Source organism: Manacus candei, unplaced genomic scaffold (assembly GCF_025592945.1).
Source record: "Manacus candei isolate 608988 ecotype Guabito, Panama unplaced genomic scaffold, ASM2559294v1 h1tg000014l, whole genome shotgun sequence".
Classification (NCBI taxonomy): Eukaryota; Metazoa; Chordata; class Aves; order Passeriformes; family Pipridae; genus Manacus; species Manacus candei.
Window position 1 is genome coordinate 64,957,973 of NW_026138062.1, and position 26,283 is coordinate 64,984,255.

A 26,283-nucleotide genomic window follows, 5' to 3' on the forward strand; every position below is an offset into this window, starting at 1 on the left:
CTGCTGGGGGTGGGCTGCAGACGAGTGTGAGAAATGCTGAGTGTGGCACCTGCTTCTCTCACAGCCTCTGTGCAGGTGATGAACAGAAGAGTCCAGTCGGTCCAGGCGGGAGGAAACGTTACTTTTTCATGCCAGTCAGTCACAAAAGAAGATGTGATACAGGTGACCTGGCAGAAGGAGACGGATGGGCCCGAAGACAACATAGCGACTTACAGTACAATGAACGGCCAGAAGATAGCCAAGGGCTATGTCAGCCACGTGAGCTTCGCCCACAGCGAGTTACAAGCCTCGGCCATCTCCCTCCATGGAGTCACCCTCCAAGACGAAGGATGCTACAAATGCATCTTTAACACGTTTCCCTCAGGGGCTGTCACTGGCAGGATGTGTCTCAAGGTTTACGGTAAGGCATTGTAATTGTGTACAGACTTTCTTCTGAGGACCAAGTAATTTTCCCCGTGAAAAACCTTCCCTGACATTGCTACATTGCTATGGGAAAAGTGGCTCAGCTTCCTCTCTGGCTCTCTCTCCCTCTCTGGTTTTACCTCTGACTGGAAACCAGCGTCCAACATTTATTTAATTTTCTTCCCCTTCAAGTCAGCAACAGTGCGATTCAAAAGCTGATGTGCAACCCATGAACTTCCTCCAAGTTTCCCTAGTCCTGTGGTGACAGCTGGCTGGCCACAGCCATGAACCCTGCACTCCTCTGCTTAACTTCACTGCTGCTCTCACATCCCAAGCCTGGAACTCAGGCAATTGTTTCCTTGGTCTTAAAAAAATCGCAAAGTATTCAAAAGGCAAAGAGGCACATGCATGACCAGAGTAGCTGAAAGATCATTTTGAAGCAATAGTAAAAATGACAGTAGTTGTGCTGGGGTCAGGAAAAGGGCTCGTGAGATTTGCCACATGAATCTTGCTCAAGTCAGCATTAACTACCTTAAAGAAGATAGTTGAAACAAATCACGAGTCAAGGTGGCAATATTTGTCACCTTCATACCTAATCATCAACTAGCAAGTACAAGCTGAAATAAAGATAAATAGATGAACTCAACTGAAACAAGTGAAAAGCTGCTTATCTTTTGAGGAAGGCTGCAGCTTTGCTGCCTGTGAGAAAGCTGAGACATTAAACGTGCTCTGAGGCCAACCTGTTGGCTCCTGACTTCCTCATGGAATGCTCTGCTGTGAGGACATTGGCCAAAGATCATGTCCCATGTGGAGAATATCTGTCTGTGACCTGTCGCTGGTGATATGACCTCTGCAGAGTATTTTGCTTATCCCTAGTACCTTCAGCTGACAAAGACACAGATCCATGTGTCCACACACATGTCTGGAGTCCTCTGTGTGGAGAAAAGACGCTCCTGGATTATAGGGGAAAGGTGGAGGGAAATACAGGGGAAAATCAAGTCTGGAACAAAAGTGCTTTTTCCCTTCTTTTGGGAAAACTCCTAGACCAGAAAAGACAAATGACAATAAATTCATACAATATTTCATACTTGAAGAGGAAGGTGTTTCTTAAAGACACCCAGCTCTGAGTCACTTGGAGGGTAAACACTGGCTATATATTACAGGAAAAACATGGAAGTGCCGTGCAGCGGGATCCCATTCGTCTTTATCATGTAAATTGAACACAAAGTTAGATTTCTTTTGTTTCTGTTTTTAGTTTGGTTTGTTTTTTTTTTTTATCCAAGTGGGGGAATTTCTTACCAAAACCACCAGCCTTGTGGCTCTGGTTCATCTTTCAGCAGAGTACTACTTCTAAAAAAAGAAGTTGTTTTTCTGCTACCATACACCCACTCATGCAAGTGTCTTTTCCTGCATCTCAGATGAAAATGTATCAGCTGAGAAGGGTTTCAGTTCTTTCATGGCCTTGTGGGCCACTGCCAGGGGCTGCCTCATGGGGATCATGGTGGCCTTCCTGGAACGTGCTGCATCAAACTTGTCCCTGGGGAGGTCAGCACGAACAATCTGAGTATTTGGCACTGTGACAGAAGATTTTGGTTCATATATGGTATCTTTCGTTGAAGCTAATGCATGTGATGCTACTGAAAAGCTATGGTCTTGCTCCCTTATCCCCTTACTCATAATGATGGAAACAACTTGTCTGAACAAGTCCAGAGGGTGCCCCATGATGGAGTGTGAAGCCAGCAGGAATCTCCCAAGGCTCAGGGGCACAGGGCAAAGTTAGCAAGCCAGAGTCACCAGCTGAAAATGAAACGCTGCCATGTCTTCGCCCTCAAGAGGGGACTGCCAGGGGGTTTACAAGCTGGTAATTGCCCTATTACACAGCCCTCACAAGAGAGGCTGTTCCGGGACGGGCACCATCGCTGTGTGGTAAGGGGAAGTGAAACCCTGTAAGAACTGGATATAACACTGTGAAAAAAGAAACAGGTATGACTAGAGGGATCTCAGACTTGCCTGTTGGGAACAGCAAACCCAGGAAGAAGCAGAAATTTCTTGACCCTTTAGTATAATCCATTTTGGAATAGAACAGTTTCAATCATGCTTGATTGGTCTCTTTTGAACAGTCTGTTCCCCTTCCCCTTCCACTTTACTTTGGAAATGTTTTGTCAACCTTCATTGCCAAAGAGTATTAGAATGAAATCCAGGAAGAGGATTGAGGGAGCAGGTGTGGAGAAAGAGGAATGTGACACACGAGAATGGGCAAGACTTGCTGGGTCAGAAAAATCCCTGGGCATTTGCTGGGCCATCTTCAGAGACTTGCCTTTATCATAGACACCACCATTTGCCTGGAAGTCTTGAGCATACTGGAGAAATGCCATCACTCTTTCTTAGACAGGGAAACTGAGGCACGGGGCTGCTGGTGAACACCCATAGGGTTGGAAAAGGCTTGATGTCATCATGAGGCATACTATAATGCCTATAATGTCTCCATGACACCACTGTCAAGAGTTTTTAAACATAAAAAGCAAATCATGACCTGATAGTCTCCCTCTAATTACAGAAGCCATTACAGATAATCAAAGTGATGTACCTCATCAGAAACTCCCTTTTTCAAATATTTGGGAATGCTGACAGAGCTCGAACTTGGGAACATCTGCATTACTTCTCTTCAAGAGCAACTAAAGCAAGCACTTGCACACAACCTTTTTGCAAAGACTTTTTCACTGGAAACAAATATTTTAATGAAAGGCAAAAGAAGCAGTTAATTTAAGTGTGTGTATCAAACACCAACAGCGGGCACACAGTAGCAAACAGCATAGCGGGACTTTAATGCAAAAGCAAGCACTTACAGGTTTTGAGAGTGCATCTATTACAGACATTTGCTAGCGAGAAATTTGGCCCTGCAGGAAAATGCTTTGGGGTCCAACATGAGAAGAAAGAAAACTGCTTAGTCTGGAGAAGAGCAGGCATGGAGTGCGCGTGTTTCTGGCAAGATACTAAGCAATTTTGCTCATCCTCTATGGAAACATCTGTGACTACTCTCTTTGACTGCTTTTGAATTTTGCAACCTAATGTTTGAATGCTGTGCTAATGCTGGGGGTGGATATGTTATTTTTATGCATCCCATGAGTGAAAGAAGAAGTTCAGAGATTGTTTATTAGTTGAAACATAAACTGTTTGTGACACTAGTCTTTTCATACATAGGAGATTTTGAGAAGTTCCAGCTGAAATCCCCCTACACACTTTCCTTGTTGCTCTCAGAGGTTTCAGCAGCCCTGTGGGGTTTGAGTTTCTGTCTATTGGTCATACAAAAAATGAGAAATACACACTTATTTTTCCTAGGCAGCCGCAACCATAGTAAATGAATGAGGTCGGGCTTTATTTAGTCCTGTGATCCACAACTCTACACACCTCAAACAGCAGTAAAGCTAATCCTGCAGGTAAGTTTAAGGGAAAAGAACAAGAATTTTAACTCATTCAAGCAGATCAGCTCTTCCAGAGAGAGGAAGACGTATAGTTTCATAGTTTCACTACCCACTGATTTTAACCCATCCATAATCACCAATTCTCAGCTGGGATGCTGCAGTGCAGCTGTTAATAACAATGGAAACACAGATGTTTCTGCCCCTTGCCCTTTATTTTTGTCTAGCTCTTCACTTTTACACTGCTGCCTGATCACTTTCATGTTTATTTGTCACTGCTGGGGCTTTGGGGGGGGGGGAAGTAAGATGAGATATCAAGCTTGTCCTCCAAGATAATTGTAAATACAGATGCTCTTTGCTCAAACGTGGGCAGAAACTAACGCATTTTGTCATTTTGTCATTTACAGCCATCTTGGACCCCAAAGTGGAAGCTAAACTTATACCCAATCCAGATAAAGCTGAGGACTCTGAGAAAGTGGTGGGGATAAGCTGCTCAGCAACAGGGAAACCAGCTCCAAAAATAACCTGGCACCTTCCCAGCATCCTGCAGCAGAAGCCAAGGGAATATCACATCAAGTTCAGCAACCAGACCGTGACTGTCATCAGCAATTTCACCCACACTCCTTCCAAAATCCTCCATAAGTACCCCATCGCCTGTGTGATCCAACACCCTTCTCTAAATGTGACCCTGGTCCTGCCCACGGACAGCCTGGAGCAAGGTAAGTGTGTAACTCTGCTCCTGCTCTGAAGTGGGGTGGAGAAACACACCCTGGGATAGACCACAAAACTACTCAGAGGGTTGGGGACAGGTGGGGAAGGCATCCTGAAGAGCAGCCAGGACTGGGCTTGGGAGTGATGGAGGAGGTGCCTGGGAACATCCAGATGCCCTGGGCTATGGCATACAATGTCTTACTCCTCCCTAGGTCCCCCTATATGCCATGATGTGCCCCAGGCTCCCTTCCTCTGTGACAGGTTTCCCTCTCACATAGCCTGACACACCAAGACGTGCCAGTGTTGGGTAGCTTGGAGGGCTGGGTTCCTCACACCTGATCATGACATCAGACCCCGAGCACAGGTCTGCTGGCACTTCTGCTTGTGTGTGTGTCATGATGGCATGTGGTCCCACTGCCCCTATTCACCCCATCTCACCCCAGGGAGTAGCCAAGAGATGTTTGAAATGGGGTTTGGGCTGGTTTTCTACTTTTTTTTACTGAGTACCTGCTGCCTTCCCCACAGGTCCGGACAGCACCGTGGCACCCACTACTGCCATTGCAGTGGGAGTACTGGTCCCCTTGACTTCCCTCCTCCTTCTCACCTGTCTCCTCTGCCACTGCCTCAGGCACTCACGTGACCCAGAGAGAAACCCAGCCTGGCCATGCTGGGTAGGTCTACCTTTCCCCAGGGTGCAGCAGGGCTCAACCCCACCATCACAGGGCTCAGTACCATGATCGAGCTCTGCCCAGCCATACCAGGGCTGCCTACACACTGCTCAGCCCAGGCTGCTCCTGGGCTGGAGAGGGACACAGGGAGCAGCCCCCAGCCAGAGAGCTGGGCAGCAGCACACTGGGAAGGAGAAACCTGATTCTGCGTAGCCAGGCCATATGCACCTGACAGCACTGGCAGCTAGAAAATACTCACTGTGTCAATGACAAGGCACGCTGTGGCAGAAGAGTCACTCTACTACTATATTTATGCACAAAATAGTCGTGCAAGCAGTGGCCAGACCCTTGGGCCATTCTTCTGCAGCTCCTAAAATAACCTCCCTCAGCGCTCCTAGCGCAGCTCACAAAGGCAGCAGCTTTGAGGATGTGTCTCAAACAAAACGGGGTCTTAGAGGAAAACTGTGCCTCTGTGAGGAAAGCCCAGGGTGCCATGCTGTGGTAGGGGCTGAGGCACTGCTGGTTGTCCACTGAGGCCATCCTGATGATGACGGGTGCAAGCCTGAGGTGAGGGGTCCACTGAGTGAGGTGGCATCGTTTCAGAAAATCACAGCCCGGTTTTGAGAAGGTTCCTCCTCTTCCCTGCAGGATATGCCTAGCCTGTACACCCTGACTTTTGATAAGCATTTTGGACAAAAAGAAGCAGTGGAGGAAATACAATACATGTCTTCCATGGGCATTATGCCCATAGGTCCAAGCTAAAGACTGCTGGTGGGATTGCAAGGGGAAAACTTGAGGCTCCCCTCACACAGAGAGATGCAAGGACCCATTTGACAATACATATAGCCAGGATCTTTGCCCTTGTACTTCAAACATCCATGCATTTTTAAGAAATAAACAAAACAACCTCTCTTCCATCAGGTACTTCCTGCCTGTAGCAAGGCCAAGAAGTGCAGGCAGTATGGAGCTGCAGGCAGGTGGGATCCTGTGGTGTCCCCCAGCCCCAGTGCACCACTGAACACCTGAGAAACTACCCACACTACACATGCAAGAGGGAAACTCTTACAATGGCACCTCAAGCTTCCAGGCAAACCTGCTGTGACTCTTTCCAAGAGTAATACAGAAAAGGACAATTTATAATAGATATTTATTTATTTTGTTACACTATAATATTCCGTTTTGTAGGAAAAAAGATGTAAAGTATTTATTTGAGATTCAGGCTGGATGTGTGGATCCACTTAATTAAACTTGTTCTTCATATTTTCTGGGAGTTTGAACATTACATTTATTCCTTTTTGATATTTTGATATTTTAACATTGCAAGCTCAAAAGGAGGTGGGGGAATTGTCTGAAAGAGGGCAGCATTTTGTAGGGCTTTTGGCCTGGGAAGTGCTGCTGATGGGCCAGAGGAGACCTCTGCAAGGAGCTGGGCTGCAGAAAACCCGTGGAGCAGCCCAGCACACTGCTGTGAGCTTCAAGTGTTGAACTTGTTCCCCAAAGGGCACAAGAGATCAGGCCAAGACTGCAGCCAGCCTGAACTTGCAACCCAGCCGCCAGGAGCAACAGGCTTTAAGCCAAGAGTCATCAGGCACGTGGAAGTGCCAACTCTGACTTCCACCAGCCTTTCCTGGAAAGTAAAGCAAAAGCAAAAGGCACAGATGTGTTTTCTTCTCCCCTCTTCTTCAGTGGTTTCCACAGCCCCCTTCGTAATTTCCCTGATCCATCACAGCTGCCTTGTGTTTCCGGGCAGCCCACCCACCTGCAGGAAGAAGCAGGGCAATAAAAGAGCAGTTGGAGGGGTAGTAGGGCTGCTTGGTGTGGTTTGTTTTTGTTCTGGTGTAGCAGCGAGTGCAGGGGGATGCAGGTGGCTGCTAGGCATAAGGAGGTGAGTGCTGCATATGGGCAGATATACATAATGACAGGGCAGCAAGTGTTACCTGTGGTGAAAATTCTTTGCTTATAGCCTGTAGGTCAGCTCTGAGCTGTAATCTCCTGTAATTCTCTGAGTTGCACTATATGCTCATGAAACCTCATAGACCCAGGGAAGGAGAAATGAGACCACCTGGCTGATGTTGGGCTTGTGGGGACCATGAAGACTGCAAGTGCAGGATTTTTCCTCTCTTTCTGGCTTCCTGGAGCAAGTGCATGTCATCTGGTTTTTCCTCATCCATCTATTTCAAATGGGCATCCCAGATGAATCAGACTGAGTTGTAGTCGAAAAGCAAGTAACCTAAAATGAAACCAAGTGGGTGAGTTGAGAATGAATAAATCTGGTCCTTGCCATAAAATGCTTTTTTAGGCTCCCTAACACTTAGTAATAGAGAAGCTGGTGACTGAGAGGAAAGGGGAACTGGCTGCAGCTGTCACAATTGAGATTTTTTCTCCTCAGCTCCCTAATTTTCAAAGGAGGAAGCAATGTTTTTTCCAAATTTTTCCATCATTGCAGCTTTATTTCTTCCTCTGTGAGGGATGAGGCCAGGGGAGAAGCAGGTTTTACCCCTGGGTTCCTGGAGAACAGGAAGGGGGTGAGAGCCCCTGGCACCCCGCCTGAGCAGGCTGTGCAGCTTCAGCCTGCATTCTGCACAGTCTGCACTTGCAATTTAGAGAGGCTTACTTGAGTTTGAACATAGGGTTTCTGCTACTGTTTAGACTAAGAGGTCCTTAAAAGAAAAGAAAAAAGAGAGAAAGGATTCTCTCAGAGAAACAGGGAGTCTGGACAAAGGTAATTAAAACAAATTTCTGAGGGAAGAAAGAAAGGAACAAAGTTGCAAAGAAACCTTTTCAAACCCAGGAAGACAGCATAGATTACCTACTATTCTTTTCTACAAGCTGATCACCTGGAGTGGGGGAAAGGAGGGTTTGGAGTCATGAAAGTATCTGTTTATCTGTGGGATTGCAATTTCTTTTGCTTTTTAGCTGAATGCTGAATTGTGAGAAGCTTTTGTGGCATGATAGGTCCAGAGACTGAGCAAAAGAGAGGGATGAGGCAGTTTACCCATAAGCAAAATTCTGTACGAGATTTATTTTTCTTTCACAGTACTGGACTGAGAACAGCAAATGACATCCAAAGGCAGAACACTTAAAACCAATACATGTATTTACCTTCATGCTATACAAAGCCACCTGCTAAGATGCAGTGCCATAAAATGCTCTATGCTAGTGCAGTGGAGTTTGGCTTCACACAGCAACAAATTGAATGCAAGCATACAGACTATGGATAATTAACTAGCTCTTAGCTGTCAGAGTCGGGGGAAAGAGTATGAAATAAAGACGAACAAGCACGTGACTGAGGAGATCAGAAGGAGTTTGTCTCTTTTGGGACTGGACAGTTGTTGGTCTCACCTAACTCTGCCTTTGGCCACCTCTTGTCACAGCCACTTGTCCAGCCCAGGGCAACAGTGGTGTTGATGCAGGGCATAATTTCTCCTAACAGATGGAAAGAAGGCAAGTGAGAACTTCACCCTCCTGCTTGCCTCTTACATGGGTAAAATTGGCTCTGGGTAATGTGTTTCTCTTCATAAAGCAAATTTAGCCTGCACCTCTCAGCTCTGGGATCCTTTGATCTTGACATTAACCAGTTTGGGTTAAGGTTTTAACTCATGTAAGGAGTGTCCTTTTTAACTGATGGTATACTATATCTATCTATCTATGTATATATATATGTTGATATATAATGAAGGGTCCTCAGGCTGTATAAAATGCCCATGTTCCTGTTTTGGCATGTCAGGCTATTTCAAAAATGTATTGTGTTGGTATTTTTCTCTGCCCAGGTACTGGGTTCCTGGTTCTAAGAGAGCAGTAAGGTGTAAATGAATTGCCCCAACAGCTCTGGCTGAAGATGTGACTTTGAAATGTAGCTGAAATGCTGGCCTTAGATATTTTACAAGTCATGGTTGAAATAGGAGGAATATTCTTCTTCTGAAACCACTACTCGCAGTGGGCTGAGACTAAATTCATACAGTGAAAAGGAACTTTGTTTTGGGACTAAATTCATGTAGTGAAAACAAACCTTATTTTGATGATAGAAGCTTGAAAGCATCATTCATCAATTCTCTATTGCATGACCTTAGGGGAACGATTCATCTAAATACCACACCAGTAAATTTTCCTATGAACTCATAAATGGAAGAAAATATGACCTATTGTTTTTCATTCAGTTTTCAACACTTGAGCCCTGGAAATAGCTGAAATAAGAGAATTGCACTAATTGCGTACATTTTTCTCTTTCATAAATAAGACTATCAAACCAGGCAGACACAAATTAAGTATATTTTTGTTTTCACTCTCAGTATACCAGTAATTACTCACATTTTGGAAGCCATACAAAGGGCTTTTTCATATCTGTGCTTCTTTCATCTTTGCACATATAAAGCTGTGTGTGAAAGGAGCGCTGAACTCTTGTCCAAGTGTTTGTGGACAAGAGTTTGGTTTGTGGACTCTGTCGTAGTCTGCTCATCTTTGAAAAAAGCTACCTGAAATTTCTGGGAAGACTGAGGGAATCCTCAGCCTAAAACCCATACACAATATAAACAGAGTCCTGAGTTCTCTACCTTGTCAGAAGCTGTGGTCTTTAACCACCCTAAAGAAAAAGGAGGAAAAGGAAGCTTTTCTAGTAAAACAGCACTTGAAATTATACATGAAGGACTAAGATGCAATGAAAAGTTAGCAGAAAAAAAAACGCGAAACTTTTAGTCAAAAAAAGTTAATTTTTTTTCAATCAGCGTATTTTATTTGATATTTTCACTCAAATAAATTACAGAAAATCCAGTGTTTCATCATAAACACCCAGGCTTACACTTTAGATTTAAAGAAATCAGTCTGCCCTGAACCTTCCTTGTCTACAGGAATGTAGCTATTTTCATAAGTGACATTGTGGTGGATTTCAGTAACAAGAAATATCATTGTTTGCTGCAGGTTTTTCTCTAAATACCAGAACCTATACACAAAGAGGAGAAAAGGGGGAATGAAAATCTTTGCATACCTATTTTAGAATGGTTTCATTTTAAGGGTATTAAATGTAAGCTGTCTACTTTCTAGGATTTATCAGTAGAAACAAGGTGTCAGTTCTCTATTCAATACTTCAGTATTTATGTATATAAATTCAACATTTCTTTCTGAAAATCTGCATTATAACAATTTCTGACCACATCAAGACAATCAGAAAACATTCCTTGGAGTCTAGCTCAAGGCTGCATAGGGAAACCAAGACTTTGCTGCATCACCAAGAGAAAGTGCTGAGCTCCCTGCAGGCTCCTCTGGGGTGGAAACCTTCTGACTGGGATGCAAAACAAAAACAGGTGAAATCCTGGGTCACAGGTAATAACATCCCAAACTGAAGGGGTGTGATGTACCAGGCTCTCCAGTAGGCTCTGGCCCAGCAGAAGGATCTTGTGGTCATTGTGTAGTTTTAACTCCTCTGCTCTCAGATTTGTGGCTCTGTATCATTCTGCCATGGAACTGGCAGACATGGGTTGGGAGGCCAGCTTGGAAAAACTGAAGCCAGAGGCCACCAGTCATCAGTAGGGGAACAGATGTTTTTCCCTGTCAGGTGAGTGAGAAGGTCTGGGACCCTCTATTTGATTCTCTACAGCTTCCTTCATTCCCTTCTCACATTTATTCCTCCTTTGCTCTTCTTCTTGTCCATAGGATCCAGACCTGATGAACTATCAATCAGTGCAATACCTCTGCCACAAACAACAAGTTTCTCCTTTGCTTTGCTGTTGCTTTGACCCAGCCACCTCATTTGTCTCTCCTGGGTGGTTCAAGGTTGTTTCCTCTCCCTGATGTTATTCTGTCTCATCGTACCTTTGAAGATGCTGTCCTCCTGCCTGGATCACCTCTACCCTGCTGGGCACCTCTTGTTCTTCTCCATCTAGTGTTGTCATAGGGCTGATCTGGCAAGTGGGAGCTAGGGAGGGAGGAGGGAAGGAAAGATCAGAGCAAAAGGGCACACGCAGAGCCTGAAGATGGGGGAAGGGTTTGACTTTCTAAATGGAGTCAAATGCAGGAATAATTTTCACAGGAAATCTCTCAAGTTGGCAATTTATTAGAAAGTGGATGATTAGGCCTTTGGCTACTTCCAGGAGTGACACTTCTCACAAGATTAGCTTCACATTGAGACCATTACCAGGGATCTGTATCTCTCTGTGGCCTCTGCGGTAGGCATTATCAGACTAATTGGCTTGAGGAGTTTGCCCAGTTTTGCAACCAAACCACATGTGCCAAGGGCTTGGCAAAAGAATTGAGGAGTGCTTGGAAAGCATAGCACTTAAGAGCACGAGCAAGTGTCCTATTTTGCAAAGTCTGCAGAGTTAATTAGCGATGGATGGTCTCTTTTTGACCCTTGATGACCAGCATGTGACGTAAGAGCGGGTACGGATGATGCAGCCAGGGAAGATGAGGGTTGGGCACAGCTGGGAGCTGACACACAACTGGGCAACTGGCAGTGGGTATTGCAAAACTCCATGTTCCTCAATTGGTTTGTGATCAAAAGAGTAAAATCCCCATAACTTCCGAACTGAAGAAAATCTGTTACCAGCAGGAAACCAGGGGGCTGAACCTTTTGGATGATAAGCTACTCTCGTGGCTTTTGCCAGGCTGATGTCTGACCCTCTCAGCTCAGCAGCGTGTCTGGGCTTGCAGCCAGGAGAGAGCCAAAATTTCCTTTCCCCCTCTCTCTTTCACCTAGGCTGTAAGCAGGAGCAGGGTGTCCCTTGGCCTGTGGCATAACTGAGAACAATAAACATGAACCAACTGAAAGAGTGGAGGGAAGTACAGTGTCATAAAACTGCTGATGAACTGTCTTTCTCTTTACTAGTAATTCTCCTGTTTGGCACCAGCACAAATAGCAAAACTAAAGCCTGAAAAAGGAATAAGCCCCCAGAACATTGTCTTTTCAACTCAAACCTAGCACACTTAGGCAGACTTTAAAACTTTTTTTCTTCAGAAAATAACAATTAAGTAATTAAGGTCACAGCCTTCAGTATTCACAGTCTGAGTACGCTGCTTTATCTGAAAGGTTGAAAGCATTGAGGTCTGGCTTGGACAAGCAGTCCTCTGGGATAGTTCTGTTTAAAGAAACAAAGAACTGCATCTTCTAGAAACTTTGATAAATTACTGAAAAGTGAAAAAAAAGCTTCTTTCTGTGTACAAAGTTTAGGAACTATACAGAAAAAAGTAAAAGTTAGGGAAGGAGGATGTGGGAAACCATGTGAGAAGTTGGACAGATGTAGAGGATTGGTTAGAAATGCGAGGACATATGAACATGGCTAAGGCTATGGATGAGCTGCTAAAGTATAAGACGCAGTCTGACTAGGCCCATGAGAAAGTCTGAGATAGCAGGGCCGTGAGAAAGCAGCAGCGTCCTTGGGTATCCTAAATTGAGCTGAGAAACAGGAGCTAGGCATTACCAAAACAAAGACACTTAACGAGCCACCTGTGTAAACAATGGAAAGCAGTTAAGATGATATCACCACCTAACCGAGTACCAATAATGAGCCTGATTTCTGTAATATTCATGAACCTATTATAGAGTGTATATTAAGCTACTGTCAATCTACAATAAACGAAGTTCCTGGATTCTCACATTGAGGTGTCTAGAGCTTTCCGTCGCGACGTTAGACAGATTCTGTTTCAATAATCTGACCTGTTACCAGGCCCCTCTAGAGGTGCAATTGCCATGTGCATTGAGCATATTCACCTTCACATGCTCTTTGGCCCTTCTAAGCCAGGAAAGCTCCCTGTGTGACCTCTGCAGCAATAGCTGCATCCTCTCTTGTCCTTTCCCATCATTTCTTGCCTTGAGCTGCTTCTGCAAGAGTCTCTGATGCTTGTTTTTGTTGAGGTTTTTGAGTTTGTCAGTGTAGTGAATTTGGTTGGCAATTCTGCCCCTGGGAAGGGGAAAATAAGCGAGTTGTCTTGACTTTCTCTGTCGTAGAGTTTGCTGTGGAGCATCACTTAGCCAGCCCCTGGGAGCTCGCTCTGAGCCCCAAATGCTTCTGCATGGCTGGCAGTACGGCCACCACTTCTGCACAGAGCAGAAGTCTGGGAAACAGGAGGCTCAGATGGGAGCCTGCATGGGAGGAGAGAGATGAAAGGACCAAGAAAGGGAAAAGAACCTGAAAATTCCTGGGGGGTCCTCTGGAAAGGCTCTGACACAGTGCACTGGTTTCACTTCCCTGCTCTTTGCCTGCAGTGCAAGCTGGTGTTATGAGGCTAAAGGAGAGGCTGGACAGAGCCCCTTCCTCTAGTGGAGGTTCCAGGAGGGGTGTTCTGGAGTCCATCTCATCTTTTTATGACTTAGGATGCAAACTCATGTAGACCTGCAAGAAATCACAGAACTGATGAGCATTAGAGAACTTAATGATGCTGCTCCTGATGGATGGAAGAGTCAAATTTATAAACAGCAAAGACAAACACAGAGTGTACATGGTATTTGCTTCTCATATTTTCCTGTAAGACAGCTTTCTCCCTTTCTTACTGAAAACATGTGCTGAGCATGGTGGGTATCCTTTTGCAAGTACAATTAGGAACTTCACAATGCCAGGTTACCCTGTGCTGTGTGGGTTTACAGCAAAACCCTTGGGCACAAGACATCACCTCGGAGCCCAGGAGCACAATCACACCCCGGCTTTCCCTTTCTGGAACTATACACAAACACATTTGGGGTGAGGAGGCTTCAGGCAAACCTGCCCCCTGCAGTGACTCCTCTCCTAATCCAATTGGTGGGTTTGGTTTGCTTGTGGGTTGGAGCAAAGTGGTGGCATCTGCAGGTGTCTCCACACTGCTCTCTTGGTGGGGAAGGACCTGTTCTTGCTTGTGATTTCTCTCTGCCAGATCCAGGGGAGTAAAGTGATCTTGCTCAGGAGTCTGGTATTGGCACTCAGCGTGGTGTCCAGCAAGCAGCAGAAGCAGTGATCCACAGGCAGCATCTCCCTGCCCACACTTCCTTTCCTGCCAAAGAGAAACAGAGGAGGGGCTGTCAGGGCTTGTCAGGGCCTGTGGTCCCTCATTTCTTCCCTCTCCACCAGCCACCACTCCTGCTCACCAGGAAGATCCCACAATTACACCCTGCGAGGCGCAAGTCCGTCAGATGGCTCGTGGCAGAGCCCAGATGCAGTGGGCTAGCGAGGGACAACACCAAGCTTTGCTGCTGGGGGAGAAAAAAAAGTGGGTGCTGTTTGTTTCCAGCTTTGGAGCCAGTGCTGCCAGAAGACAATGATTAATGATTCACCAGGGTCCTGAAACAGTTGCTGCCTGGTGCTGCCTATTGGCCTCCGAGGAGCGTGCTGAAAAAGGCGCGAAAATCTTCAACTTTACCCCTGGGCGCACCAGCCGCCCTCATGGATATGAGGAAAGAGATGAGCTTTCTCAGGCAATTGCTTTGTCCCACGGTGCTTTCCTCCCTGCTTTTCTGGGCTGAAAGCTGCCACCTGCTGCTCTGTGGAGGCTGCCAGCCAGAGGAACCAGCGATGGGTGAGTGGAGTGTCCTTTACCCATACCAGGTTAACTCTAGAGCAACACCAGCCTTTTCTGGTGAGCAGAGAGATCCAGACCCCATCCTGACTAAAAAATACTAATTGGTGTCTGGAATAACAGCTAGAAACCTGGGGGTTGTTCAGGTTGAGAAATGCAGGTCAGAGAGGGAACCTCAGATGATCTTTGCACTCAAGCTGTGTTTTCTGCCTATATATTCCCCTTCTTTCTAATTGTTGCTAAGCTCCTCAGTACAAAGGATAGTGCAGGTTTGGATACAAAGGATAGTGCATTTCTAATGTACATGTCTGGGTGGTGCACACTTCTCTGGGGACAGGCTGGAGCAGAGGGATAACCCCCTGCAGCCCTTTGCACAGCCCTTTGTCTGCGGGATGCACGGGACTGCTCTGCCTCCCCCCACAGCCCTGCAGGTGCCAGTAACAGGGGAGCAGGGGCGCTCTTGGGAGTGACAGATGTTTTCTCTGGTGGTTGCTGTGCTTCCTAAGGAGCCTGCCCACCCTCCATTCCCATGCTGCCTTCCTCTCTCTGCAGGATATGTACAGCACAGGCTAAAGATGCGACAGCCACTTGTGAGCCCAAGCTGTCTGAGTCCTCACAGCGTGCCACACAGCCACGTGGTGGAGTTCCTTGCTCCAGAGCTCTGCAAGATAAGAGCTCTGTGAAGGGATGCTGCAAGGCACTATAGCCTTCCCAGTAGAGTAGCATAGTGTCTGTCAGGAGATGAGGACAAGGCTGAGTTACTTAATGCCTTTTTTCCTATGTCTTTAATACCAAAACCAGTTGTCCTCAAGATACCCAGCTCCCAGAGCTGAAAGTTAGTGACAGGGAGCTGAATGAAGCCCCCATAATCCAGGAGGAAATGGTCAGTGACCTGCTATGCTAATTAGACAACCACGAGTCTATGGACCTGGATGAGAATGATGAGGGAGCTGGTGAGAGAGCTTGACAAGCCACTTTAAATCATTCACCAGCAGTCCTGCTTAATGGGAGAAGTGCTACAGGCTGGGTGAGGAGTGGCTTGAGGGATGCTCAGCAGAAAGGGCCTTGGGGGTGCTGGTTGACAGTCAGCTGGATAGGATCTGGCTGTGTGGCCAAGAAGGCCAATGGCATCCCAGCCTGTATCAAGAACAATGTGGCCAGCAGGACTAGGGAAATGATTGTCCCTCTGTACTCAGCACTAGTGAGGCCACACCTCAAGTACTCTGTTCAGTTTTGAGCCCCTCACTTCAAGAAAGACATTGAAGTGCTGGAGCATGTTCAGAGAAGAGCAACAAAGCTAAGGTCTAGAGAATAAGTCACGTGCAGAGTGTCTGAGGGATCTGGGGGTGTTTATCCTGGAGTAAAGGAGGCTGAAGGGAAACCTCATTGCTTTCTACAACTACTTGAAGGGAGGTTGTAGTGAGGTGGGAGTTGGTCTCTTCTGCCCTGTCCCAAGTGAAAGAACAAGAAAAATTGATCTCAAGTTTTAGCATGGGGGTTTCAGATTAGACATTAGAAAACAAAATTGAATGAAAGAGGGGTTAGACATTGTAATAAGTTGCCCAGGGCAGTGGTGCCCTGGAATTGTTCAGGAGGCATCTGGATGTGGGTGGCACTTGTGGATATGGTTTAAGGGGATTATGGTGGTGCTATGTTGACAGTTTGACAAGATGATATTGAAGGTATCCTCCAACTCTGATGATTCTGTGAGTGAATTGTTTTTCCTCTTGCTCTGATTTGGCGTTTGCTTTGTTCCTAGGTTTCGAGGAAGTCATCAAATCTGATAGTGTCATCCTAGCAGCCTTTGGTGGAGAGGCAAATTTATATTGCAACTTCTCACTCTCGATGGAGGTTTTGCAAGTCACCTGGCAGAAGACAAATGGGTCTTTCTTTCAGAACATAGCCACCTACAGCTCAATACACGGTCTGAGGCTGATAGGGTCATTTCAGAAGAAGGTGCGTTTCACAGGAGCAACCTCAAAGGCCTCAGCTATCACCCTCCAAAATCTCACATTTGAGGATGAGTCCTATTACAGATGCATTTTCAATGTGTTCCGTCACGGCTCTTTCAGCAAAGACATACGCCTCAACATCCAAAGTAAGTTTTACGCTAATATCTTCTTACTCTCTGGCACTCAGCACAGGTCTGGTGTAGTCAGGAGGTGGGTGGGTCATTATCCCCTCCAGTGCTGCATGGAGACATTCCATGCTGCAGCATCTCCTTGGTGGATAGCCTCCAGACTGACACCATTCCTCAGAGAAGGTGAAGGTAAGTAAGCCAGGAGATGCTTTTGGATAAGAAACCCTGCACAGAGAGGTGATCCATCCAGCTTTGACCATAAACTCACCACAGATTGTAAAAAGTACCTTCTCTTTTTGCTCTCAGCAATTTCTGAGCTCACTGTTGAATTTGATTCACACCTGCCCACCAAGGGTCTCCTTGCTGCAGTTTGCTCAGCAACAGGAAAGCCTGCTCCCAACATCACTTGGCTGGATGACAGAGGCCTGGATGAGTCCCCTGAAATACACCACATCCAGAACCCAAATGGAACTGTAACAGTGGCAAGCAGACTTACCTTCTCTGCCAACCACCTCCATGCCTTGCATTGCCTGCTTGAACACCCACAAGGAAGGAAAATAAGGTCACTTCGTGTGGAGAAAAAAGGAGAGGAAGGTAGGCTGCAGTTGTATGGAGAGGTGCACTGGGGAGTGGTTGGGGAGGGATATGCAATTGCGGGAGAGCAGCTTGTACTTACGTAGGTCCTGCTGGACAATCTTCTGTGAATTCAGATCTCATGCTAGACAGAGACTTTGTGATTTGAAACCATGCAGAAGACTCTTCTCTGTGGTACCTTTGTGTCTGTGGGGTGGCTGTGTGCACATATAGATCTAATAAATACGTCGTTTTGTGCAACATAGGTATATATGCCTCTGTATGTTTACATTTCTATATAATCATTGATCTAGGGGAGATGCAATCAGCCTTCCAGCAGTATCCACAGATGGAGGTTATCAGCAGATGAGGTTCCTGGCTGTCAAATGGAAGATCTTACTGGGCAATGTGCCTCAGGGAGGATGGGAGACTTCTGTCACGATAAAGCGTCTTCCTACAGAAAGAGGAACACAAATAGATCAAGAGCTAAAATGCTGGGGTTTGGTTTCCCTGATACCGGGGAAATGTGAGACATAACCATCATTTATTTAAAAACCAAAATAATTTCTTACATTCCAAAGTGTTACGTTGTTACTTTCTCTCCTTCAAGGAATAAATGAGCACAAAATGCTGAATGTTTCACCTCAGTCCCCACCTCTTGAAGAGGACACAAGACACATGTTGGCATCACTTCGTGTTCTGTGTGAACTTACCGGTTTCTTTTTGCAGGTGTTCAGAAGATCATAATCATCACGCCAGTTGTAATAGTTGTATTGCTCTTGACAGTCTTGATGATACGTTGTGCCACAAGACTAAACAACACAAGGGAAAAGTAAGAATACTTTCCATTTTCTTGCAAATGATGTGGCTTGCCTGTGTTCACCTGGCAATTTCCCTGCCTGTTTCTCCTTGGTGTTTTTATATACCTGCCCTGGAAACTCATCCAGGTAGTAACAGCATCTTTAGCACAATTCAGTCTAAATGCCAGGAGGTATCTGAGCATTATGTGACTAATTAATGGTGTTGGGTTTTTTCCTAGACAGAAGATCCGTAGTGCACCCAGAACACCTGCAAAGGAGACAGGCTTACACCAAGACCTAGGCAAGAAGGCCTCTGTGAGCCTGCACACACCCACAGACCAGCACATTGTTTATCAAAATGAGGTAACACCAACACCCAAGGCTTCTAGTAATTATTCACATCCTCCACTTAGGAAGAATGTGACAAAACCCTTCCATGGAGACCTGAGGTCTGCTTCTGCTGCCATATCTTTGCTGCATGGGACAGCCACACTGGGTAGATGACACACATGCCCCATTTCACCTCTAGCAATGCTAAGGAAAAACTATTTAGTGTTTTAAACTGCTGGCTTGGAGCGTGCAGGAGAAAAGGTACTCAATGGTCAGGTGGAAAGGCAAAGAATAGGTACTGGAAGTGCCCAGAAGGGCAGATGGGGTGTGCCTTCTGGACAAAGGCAAGGGAGCACTGCAGAGCTCAGGCACTGTAACCTGCAGCCTCACACAGAAGTTTCCCCAGGAAAGTCTGCCCTGCCCTCCCAGTCATGCAGACACAAAGGTGCACAGCGGGGGGCTGGTGGCATCCACAGGCAAAAACAGTACGTGATCACAGCTGAGTCACCCCCACTAGACACTTTGCTTTGATCTCCCTATTTCCCTTGCAAGCTCTTGCTAGTCCTGGGCTGTGAATGGGAACTCTCTTGTCTTCCCATCACTTCTCTATGCGAGGTAGGGTGGAGCTTTGTTGTGATGACCACACCACTGTGCTGGGTCTCTTGCAGGAGCAGACACCAGGCAGCTCACTTCATAAAAGGCAGAAGAGAAACTCAAGAAAGCAAAAGAATCACAGGGGCTTGTTTTCAGAGGAAACTGAAAACCTGAACAGCAACTTCCAAATTGCATTTGAGAGTGGATCTGCTGGGTTATCCATGAAGGAGCTTGGCTGCTCACCCATGAATGAGGACAGTGAGGCAAAGGCAGGTGATGGAGTCCAAGGAATATCCCACCACACCTGCTCCCCAGCCCAGCAGAGGAAGGAGAGACATCAGCCATCTCCACAAAGAGGAGCACAGGGGCCCAAGGGCAGGTGGGGGACCCCGACTAAGGACTCAGAGGAAGGAGCAGCTTGCCCAAGCCTCTCCCAGAGATGTCTCAGAAGATCCTAAGCCATGGGGTCTGTGTGGGAAACCCATCCAGATGAGTCCATCAGTAGAACATCTTTTGAACTGAGGGGCATCACTGCCCAAAATAAAAGGGTACGAACACATCATGCCATGCAAAAGAAGTGCACTTTGGGATAGTACTGGACGGTTATGCGATGCTTTGGGAGGAGACAAAGGTGAGAAAGGGGAGGAATCAAAGGGATCTGGGAATAAAAAGAGAGGGAAAATGGATGGATAAAGGAATAAAAGGATATATAGGAGGCTGGTCAGTACATTTGTCTGGACATGCCCAGCACCTGTTCACCATGGTGTGTCCCAGCTACCCGATAAACTCCATTTCTGACTCTTTTCCCAGGTGAGGGATGCCCTACCTGGTGTGCATACGTGTACGGGGGACTGGTGCCAGCAGCTGGGCCAGAACCACAGGCCACATGTGCCTGGGTGCTGGCAACTGGGGAGACCTGAGTGAGGGAAGCCAAGTGCCAGCCACCAGCCTGGACCAGGGTCAGAGCCTCTGTCCCTGCTGCAGCACCTGGAGCAGGCATGTGTGGAAATGCCTGTGTGCAACAGCAAGAATCAAGCCAGGCAAGCTAGTGAGTAGGTGACATGTCCCAGGATGCTCTTTGATGTCTCACAAGAAATCAGGCAGAAGGATCTATGCTGTGAACGTGGCAAGACCCACAGAACTATACCAAGACTGGTATTTGAAAAAAAAAAAGTTACATTTTTAAGGGCTTGAGCTGGAAAAGTTCCCCCCAGCTCTCTGTATTGTTATATGATGTGTGTTAGAGATGTGCTTCCAGTGTATTTTTGTAAAGGCCCCCCAAAGAAGCTTGTGTTGAGTGCAGCTTCAGCACAGAGCACTGTCTTTGGTAGCCACAGAGTACCCTCTAGTGGGAGAGATCACCAGTGGAAGGGAAAGCGCCTCCAGTGAGTCTTTCATTAAATAGTAACTCATTAGTACTGTGTTTTCTCTCTTTTGACTTTCAAATACCCTTTGGGTATCCAGCAACCTCATCCCAGCTATCAAGAAGTTACAACAATCGTATCCAAAGTTATTCCATGATTAAATGATTCTATGAGCATTTTTCTGCAGCAGAGACTGACTGTGGTTGCTGATTGAAATGGACTGACAGAAAGAACTGGGCTTTGAGTTTCAGTGCTTCCTTGCTCCCCTGGAGAAAGAGCTCTCACAAAGGACCAGGGAAGGGAATACAGACATGTTCCCAAGGCTGTTCTCCACACTGCCAGGCTGGCTGGCAATGGATAAAAGAAGGTGCAGTGCTAGTGGGACCTTTAGAAATCAATCTTGGGTGATGTTTCAAGCAAGAGTTGCTCAGTATTTAGAAGACAACCGTTCCTTGCATTCTGAAAATCATGTGCTGATTCAACTTGCCTTGAAACCTGTCATGTCCCATCATGTATGTTACAAAGAGGTCTTCAACTTGGCATTCCTCAAATTAGAGTTTCCTGAGACTAAATGCCCATTAATATAATTTTTTTCAGTTAAATTATCTGTGGGTTTTTTCCATGGTAGTCACAGGTGCTTTTGTGATCTTCAGTTGTGGCTTTGATTGGAAGCCATCAATATATTTGTATAAACATAACAAAAAAAGAGATGAGTGAGTTTAACTACTGCTTTTTAAAGTTAACTTTTTCCCAGGAAATGGAAATTGTAAAGAGAAAATGTGCAGGCTCAGTACTGAGAGAGAGCAACCAGTGGTGCTCCAGCTGAGTGGTTCAGAGACTGCTGAAGGAGGGGGAGAGGAATGGCCTCACCTCCACATTTCTGGCAGCAAGAGCACGAGAACAGTGCAAAGGTGTAATTTCAAAGAGTAGAAGTTAGCTTTGGTGATTGAGAAGGAAACTGAATATATGATGAAATGCTCCCCAAGGACTTGGAAAACAAATAGGCAGGAAAAGTTGAATCAGCTGAGCCAATGTCCTGATATAAGCCTCCAACAGGCAGCACACCTTAGTGGGTTTGGTTTTATTTTATTTTGTTGGAATTTGTGTCACAGACTCCAGTCAGCCTTTTTTTCTTTCCCTGTTAAATAATGGCAACTTGGGTCAGCTGTATCGTATCCTTTTCCTTAAACCTGTACAGGTTTCACTGGTTGGTGGCTCAAACTCCTCTGCTTACAATAGGTTATTAGTCCAGAAATCCAGGGAAGAGTGATGAAATATATTAACTGCAGAATGTGTCCATCCAGAAGGCAGAGGAAAGAATAGACCTCATGACAGAAGGAATTTCAGATTGCCTTTTCCACCAGCACGCAGGATTTATTACAGGTGAATAAATAAAAGGAGAGGAACAAAGAACCCTGGATTTTAGGACAAGAGGTCTCTACTTACTCTCTTTCTCACTAACTTCAAAGGCTTTGTCACTCCAAAGAATCCATGTCAGCTCAGCCACCACAAGCTCCAGAGAAGGTAATGTACAAAGAACTTTGTAAAACTTGGCAAAGATTGCTGAGCTGAGCCAGGTCCCTGTAAAAGGAAACTGTTGACATGAGAACACAGAATAGGGCAGAAGAGGATTTTTGTGTCTTGTTCCCCTCTGAATACAAAAGGCTTTGAATCTTCTGCCATTGCTGGTCTGCCTAGAGTACCTTCCATTTGCCTATCTGCCCTGAGGTTACCTCTGGTCTTCCCCTACTACTTCAGTACTGTCCTTTCCCTGCTCAGCTCTAGTTTACTCATTCTCTTCCCAAGAACCAGCCCTCTTACTTTCCCAGACTCTTTCATAATTTTCTTCTTTCTTCTCTAGGTTTCTCCAGCCCATTGAAGAAGTAGTAACATTTGCCTAAATACAGAACCTTTCCATGTCAGCAGATATGAGTTACTATAAAATATTGCTCAAATTCCCCAAATGTCCCCTTTATTTTCATTATATAAGAGCAGGAAGGTGTCTCTGGGACTTCCCTTCCTTTGTTGCTTTGATGGCACAGCACACTTCTGGAAAACTTTATTTTAATCTGTGCAGTTGGCAGTTCTCTGGAGTTCCCTCTGAAATCCCCTCAACTATAGTGAAGGCAGGTGAGCACAGGAGACTTGCTAACACATTTTTCTCGTTTAAAGAAAAAAGTGTGTGAAGGGTGTAGGTACGTCAGTCTCAAACAACAAGTAGGTTAGTTGCTAGAGACATGACCTGCTTCAGAAGGAATAAAAAAGGGAATGCTGGCAGAGTGAAATTTAAGTGATTCAAGACCTACCTATTGATCCTAGGAGATAGAAGGAAACGTTGAAATAAAGGTAGTGGTAGTGTTGAAATTTTGTTGAAAAGCCAAGTAGCTTTGGTTTGTTGGTTGGCAGGGAAAGGGCTGCACTAAATCAAGCACAGTAGTGGAGAAGGTGTTTCCAAGGACAGCTGTATCCATCTGGAAGAGACCCTGCCCTGCCCTCCAGACTCCAGCAACAAGTTAGACCTAATCTGTTGGGGGGACAGCAGGAGCTTTCTGTTTTCACGGGACAAAAGGCACTGCTTTGTGCACTGAGGTACTGAGAGCAGTGGAACAGGCAAGGTTAACACATGGTGAGCCTGGGATGACTTGTGAAAGGTTCAACCACCACTCTGTTCCTTAGGACAGTTTAGTAGCAATGCTTCAAATATTCCCACACATCTGTGTCTTAAATAAGAAAGGGTTTCTCGGTTTATGTGGGCACTTGGCCACTACCTGGGTGTCTTTGTCAATTAACTTTGGCAGGGGCTTGAAATTGTGCCAGTTTTGATATTCCCATGAGCAATGATGGTTTAAAGCAAGAGATCTTTTAAGACCTTGAAAGGCAAATATTGCAGCTGATATGAATGGTGTATAAACATGTGCATGTGTATGAAAGCAACTGAATGACCTGTATTGATTGATAAGGATGCTGTTTCTAACTAATCACATTGGGAAATGGGTTGTTTCTGTCAAGCCTGGAACAAGCCTGACAAAACTACAACGGAGACAACTTGTCAGTTCAAGAAATTGATCTGGTCTGAAAAAATCCCAAATATTTTTTGGAATACTAAGTATTTACAGTCCAGTATATGGATGGTGAATGTCACAGCTCTTGGCCATTACTATAAATTATTATCATTCATTATTATTATTACATTGTATTCTGCTATTGGATTCTAGTTTCAGTGGTTTATGATAGTACAGAAGTCTTTCATAAAAATCCATTGTCAATGTGACTGACACTACCCTTGAACTAAAACCACAGAAGGATATGTTTTGAACATAAAAGGAATTTCTCTGTTGCGCACTGGAGTGAACCCCCAAATTTCCTAGAGGGAAGTTCAGGTTTATACTACTGATTTTCAACAGCAGTGTGACTATCCATCTGCCCCAGAGAGTTGCTGGAACTAACTGTGCTGACAGCTGTCTATTACTGAAACTTGGAATGTTTCAGGGTTCACCGTGGTGTTCATTTTTTTTTTTTAATTTGTTCTTCCGAGGCAAATTTGTTACTTGGTTGAAATTCATAACCCTTGAGGGAAAGGTTACCGGTGGATGAGTATGGCGCTTGCTCTTGTACCAGGAGGCATGACCGCTCCCTGCCACGTTGGGAACACTGCAAACTCCGACGCTGGGACTGGGACGAGGGACAAACCCCTGCTGCCACCGCGCCTGGACGGGGCCGAGGACCAGTCTGGGCACCTCCGTCTGCCCAAGGCTCTCCTTCCATCCATCTCCCTGCTTCCAGGTACTTGGCCGTGAGCATCCATCCCTCTCGCTGCCTTCCCCACTCTCATTTCCAGGTCTGAGGTGGGGAGGTGTCCGTGCAGGGGGTAGGGAGGCGCAGCCTGGCATCGCCGCCGGGTGCCCCGGCGGGGCCGGGAGCGGGGCCCGCCGGGATGGAGGAAGGCTGGAGCCACCTCCCGCGGCGGGGCCGGGACAGAGGCCGGTGTCCCCGCCGCTCGGCCCCTGCCGTGCCCGGAGGCTCGGCCCGGAGAGGCTCCCCCGGCGGAGGTTCGGCTGGCGGCCGAGGCGCATCGGGCGCAGCAGCGGCTCCGGGCTGTTCCCAGGCGTGGGAGAGGTGCCCGCGCCTCCTTCCTCCGTCTTTCTTAACCGGGAGGCTCCCCCAGGTGCCGGGCTCTCGCAGCAGCTGCCTTTTGAAGCCTGTGTGACGCCGAGCAGTCGCCAGGAACATAAAAGTTTCTTTAAAGTTGCGGGAGTTTCACAGAAAGTGGCGGGGGAGCGGTTTGTCCAGGAAGGGGCACAGCCGGTGGCTCAGGAGCCCTCCGCTGTGCGGTTTGGGAGGGGAAGGCACAGTCAAAGATTCTCACTTTGTTTGCCCCAGTCTTTAATGCCTTCCCCCCCTGCCCTTTCTTCTGTGGTTTGTTGGTGTTGTTGTTTTGTTGTTTTGGGGGTTTTTTTACCTCTGCAGTATGCATGATTGGGGTTGTGACCTAAAGAGACTTCTTTTTTGGTGCCCCATATAGCTACACGGTATGGCCTGGTTCCTCATCGTGTGAAATCTTGCAGCTACCCTGGGTGTGCACAACGGTGCAATAAGGTCTTTAACAGGTACTAAAGCAGTGAGACAAAAGGCTGTAGTAGAAAACTGGGCTTGCCTGCAGGTGTGGCACATTTTTCACTGCTTTACAAACACAACATAACTTGGTATTTTCTGCTTGCTATGCCAGCCCTTGATTCCTGCATGATTTTAGGAATATCCATCTGAATTTCTTAGAGCCATGCTCAAATATCTGACTGCGCTGTATTATCTGACAAACTCTTTATTCTTTGGAATTGTTACTGATGGATTCTTGTTTCCTAATTTTATTCATAAGCACTTGGTCTCTATTCATGCCTGGTAACTCCAGAGTTATATCAGGAGTTATTATACATGGTGTGTTTAAAATTTAAAGGTAGGCTACTGTTTGTGTGTATATGCATTGTGTGCACAAGTTTGATGGGAATTTTTTCTTTTTTTCTTCCTCTAATTCATTTATTTATTAATCAACCCTCCTTTTTTAACCTGTATAACATAGCAAATGCTTTGCAGTTGATTATCTCTTCTATTTTTTGCAAGCTGTGAAAAATCTTTAAAAGGTTGGGCTTTGCTTATGTTCTTGACAGAAGATGCTCCTGTCATGATTTAGGGATAGTACTCCCCAATTTAGTGTGCCCATTGGAACTTCAAACCAGGCTGCTGGTGTTGTCATGTGAGTGAGTTGACATGGCTTTCTCTGCTACGTGTCATAGAGTTTGCTGTGGAGCATCACTTAGCCAGCCCCTGGGAGCTCCCTCTGAGCCCCAAATGCTTCTGCATGGCTGGCAGTATGGCCACCGCTTCTGCACAGAGCAGAAGTCTGGGAAACAGGAGGCTCAGATGGGAGCCTGCACGGGAGGAGAGAGATGAAAGGACCAAGAAAGGGAACAGAATCTGAAAATTCCTGGGGGGTCCTCTGGAAAGGCTCTGACACAGTGCACTGGTTTCACTTCCCTGCTCTTTGCCTGCAGTGCAAGCTGGTGCTGTGAGGCTAAAGGAGAGGCTGGATGGAACCCCTTCCTCTAGTGGAGGTTCCAGGAAGGATGTTCTGGAGTCCATCTCACCTTGTTATGAATTAGTCTACAAGATGGGGCAGTTGAAGGGAGGGGGAACTGATATAAACACTTACAGACCTACAAGAAGTCATAGAACTGATGACAACTAGAGACCTTGATGATGCTGCCCCTGATGGATGGAAGAGTCAAACTCATGAATAGCGGAGATGAACACAGATATAATAGAATCATAGAATCGACCAGGTTGGAAAAGATCTCTGAAATCATCAGGTACAGC

At 46.2% G+C, this 26,283-nt stretch overlaps 2 protein-coding genes and 1 long non-coding RNA gene across 3 annotated transcripts in view; 2 read left to right on the forward strand and 1 right to left on the reverse strand.

Moving 5' to 3' along the window:
- LOC127467734 (TPA-induced transmembrane protein-like) overlaps positions 1-6,502 on the forward strand; it is a 35,301-nt gene extending 28,799 nt beyond the window's left edge. Inside the window, exons 7-10 of the mRNA XM_051780013.1 lie at positions 65-400; positions 4,229-4,540; positions 5,058-5,203; positions 6,122-6,502. Coding sequence (XP_051635973.1) covers positions 65-400; positions 4,229-4,540; positions 5,058-5,203; positions 6,122-6,226 — 899 coding nt within the window. The 3' untranslated portion in view covers positions 6,227-6,502. The remainder of the gene's footprint in view (positions 1-64; positions 401-4,228; positions 4,541-5,057; positions 5,204-6,121) is intronic.
- Positions 6,503-14,335: 7,833 nt separating this feature from the next.
- Positions 14,336-17,293, forward strand: LOC127467431 (OX-2 membrane glycoprotein-like; the record flags this gene model as incomplete). Its single annotated transcript, XM_051779379.1, has 3 exons — positions 14,336-14,674; positions 16,434-16,772; positions 17,061-17,293. Coding segments are annotated over exons 1-3 (705 nt in total), but the record flags the coding sequence as incomplete, so codon positions are not given.
- A 114-nt stretch (positions 17,294-17,407) lies between these two features.
- On the reverse strand, positions 17,408-22,449 carry LOC127467752 (uncharacterized). Its single transcript, XR_007903279.1, has 3 exons — positions 21,862-22,449; positions 18,041-18,139; positions 17,408-17,781 (listed from the first exon to the last, which is right to left on the reverse strand). It is a non-coding gene; the product is annotated as an uncharacterized LOC127467752 (long non-coding RNA).
- Between the last annotated feature and the right edge of the window lie 3,834 nt (positions 22,450-26,283).